The 2,083-nt window shown below is 43.9% G+C and overlaps 1 protein-coding gene across 1 annotated transcript in view; it reads right to left on the reverse strand.

Annotated features, from left to right (window-relative positions):
- nek1 (NIMA-related kinase 1) overlaps window positions 1–2,083 on the reverse strand; it is a 37,663-nt gene that overhangs the window by 16,384 nt on the left and 19,196 nt on the right. The window contains exons 20-25 of the mRNA XM_014020542.1: window positions 1,489–1,572; window positions 1,333–1,410; window positions 1,090–1,185; window positions 816–1,013; window positions 641–694; window positions 321–534 (exon numbers count right to left, since the gene is read on the reverse strand). Coding sequence (XP_013875996.1) covers window positions 321–534; window positions 641–694; window positions 816–1,013; window positions 1,090–1,185; window positions 1,333–1,410; window positions 1,489–1,572 — 724 coding nt within the window. The remainder of the gene's footprint in view (window positions 1–320; window positions 535–640; window positions 695–815; window positions 1,014–1,089; window positions 1,186–1,332; window positions 1,411–1,488; window positions 1,573–2,083) is intronic.

Genomic DNA, 2,083 nt, shown 5'->3' on the forward strand with positions numbered 1-2,083 from the left:
TACCTACAGTATGTCTTGAATTTGGAAAAAAAAAAATCATATTTTATTTATCACTAAAAAGGGTTCAGTGAATGCGCATACGAAACTGGTGGGTTCAGTACCTCAAAAAAGGTTAAAAACCACTGCTTCAGAGAAAAGATTTTTTTGGGATGTCAGCTCGTCCAGATGTTTAACTGATTTGTTTGGTTGTACTGAAAAACAATGTTTGAGACTTAATGTGCTGTATATTGGGTTTGAATTGAGAGTGGAACATAGTTTTTTTTAAATAAATAATAAAATTTAATCTTGTTCAAAAAAGAAAAAAAAAGGTCTGAACTCACTGGCTGAATTGGCACAGGTCTCTTCAAAGGTTTGAGGCTCAGGAAGTGTGTGTAGCTGTGCTGCTTCCCACTTCTTCCGATCTCCATTTGAAGAGGGACGTTTGTCAGCTTCAGGCTGACTCTGCTGGTCCACAGGAGACCCCTCCACCTCGCCCACCGAGCTCTGAGCTTTTAGGTTCTGGTTTAGTCTACGCAGAATCTCCTTCTTTTCACTCTGTTACACAATAATCATTCAAAAACAGGATCATAAAACCTGTTAAAWACCCATTAACAGTCTCTATTTGTTTACTTGTTGATTGGTAAATGAGGACAAACCCCACCTGGATCACTGTCACCGTTTCTGGTTGATTCGAGTTTTCTTTCAGCGAAGTGATCTGACAAACACACAAAACACTAAATTCATACAAGCCGGAGTTACACACTTCAAACCCCAGAGTTTCCACACACACACGCACACACACACACACACACACACACACACACACACACACTGACCGCTCCAACATTCTTCAGGGCAGCAGTCATGGATATAGCTGGGGTGGAGGGCTGGGGTGCAGGCAGGGCTGAAGCTTTGGCACACGGTTCTTGTTGGGAAGAGTGAGGTTCTGGAAGAGGACCGTCAGAGGTAGATGCTTCAAGTGCTGCTGCACTCCCAGCTGCAGCGCCCAACTTCACAGCCCGAGCCGCTGAAAGCTTTCACAACAAAACGGCCGATGTTAGAAGAAGCTCGTTTCACTTTGTTTGGGTAAAATAAGAAATAAAAGCCTACATGGTCTTCCCAGGCTCTCTTTTCTCTCTCATACGCTTCTTGCCTCTTCTTCTCCAGCTGCTCCTTAAGCACAGCAGCGCGGGCGTTAGCCTGAGCCTGAAAAAGACGCACAGACAGCACATGAAGGAAACTTAGGGCTCATCTTCTGACTGTATGACTCTAATCACAATCATCACAAGGTTATGAAAGAAAAAGAAAAAGCTGCATGATGCAAAGATTGCTTTATGCTTCTTGAAGACTCACTTTCAAAGCCTCCATCTTCTTTCTCCTGAGCTCCGCCTCCTCGTTCGACTCCTGGCTATCAGAGCCGTCGCTGTCATACTGAAACACACAACAAAAACAACAATAAGGAGGAAGAGTACAGACACATCTGAGGCCCTGGAGGTGGGGAAAATGCACCTTCTCTCCTCTCAGCCGGGCCTTGATCTGCTGACGCTCATTGAAGTTCTGCAAACGGATCTGCCTGAGTCTCGCCAAGTACTCCTGAGAACAAGTACACACATGATGTATCAATGGGAAGTAAAAACATATGGTACATAGTCATACTTAGACACACATTTAAAGGCACATAAAAATCATGCTGTTGTTTGCACTTTTATGATGTTTTAGTACACTGCCAGACCAAAAAAAGTCTCCTTTTGGATAACTACTGCATGGGTGATTATCTTTCAGCAACAAGTTATTTAACCCCAACTGGTGCAATGAGCTGTTTCTCATTTCTTAAATGGGCAATATCATGTAAAATCAACTTTTTGAGTTTTTTATCATGTTATAATGTTATACGCTCATAAAAACATGTCCAAAGCCTTGCTTTGACTCATTCATGCATGTTTGAGAAATCCTGCAGTGTTTTTAGGAAGCCATGCTGAGGAGCAAAACGACAGGTGGGGACCAGAAACGCCTTTTGGGACCAGAAACGCCCCTGGGACGTGTCTTTAAGCCGAACTTCCTCATGGCAGGGCCCCCCCCCCCCCCCCCACACACACACACACAC

The sequence above is a fragment of the Austrofundulus limnaeus genome, unplaced genomic scaffold (assembly GCF_001266775.1).
Source record: "Austrofundulus limnaeus strain Quisiro unplaced genomic scaffold, Austrofundulus_limnaeus-1.0 Scaffold256, whole genome shotgun sequence".
In the NCBI taxonomy this organism is placed as follows: Eukaryota; Metazoa; Chordata; class Actinopteri; order Cyprinodontiformes; family Rivulidae; genus Austrofundulus; species Austrofundulus limnaeus.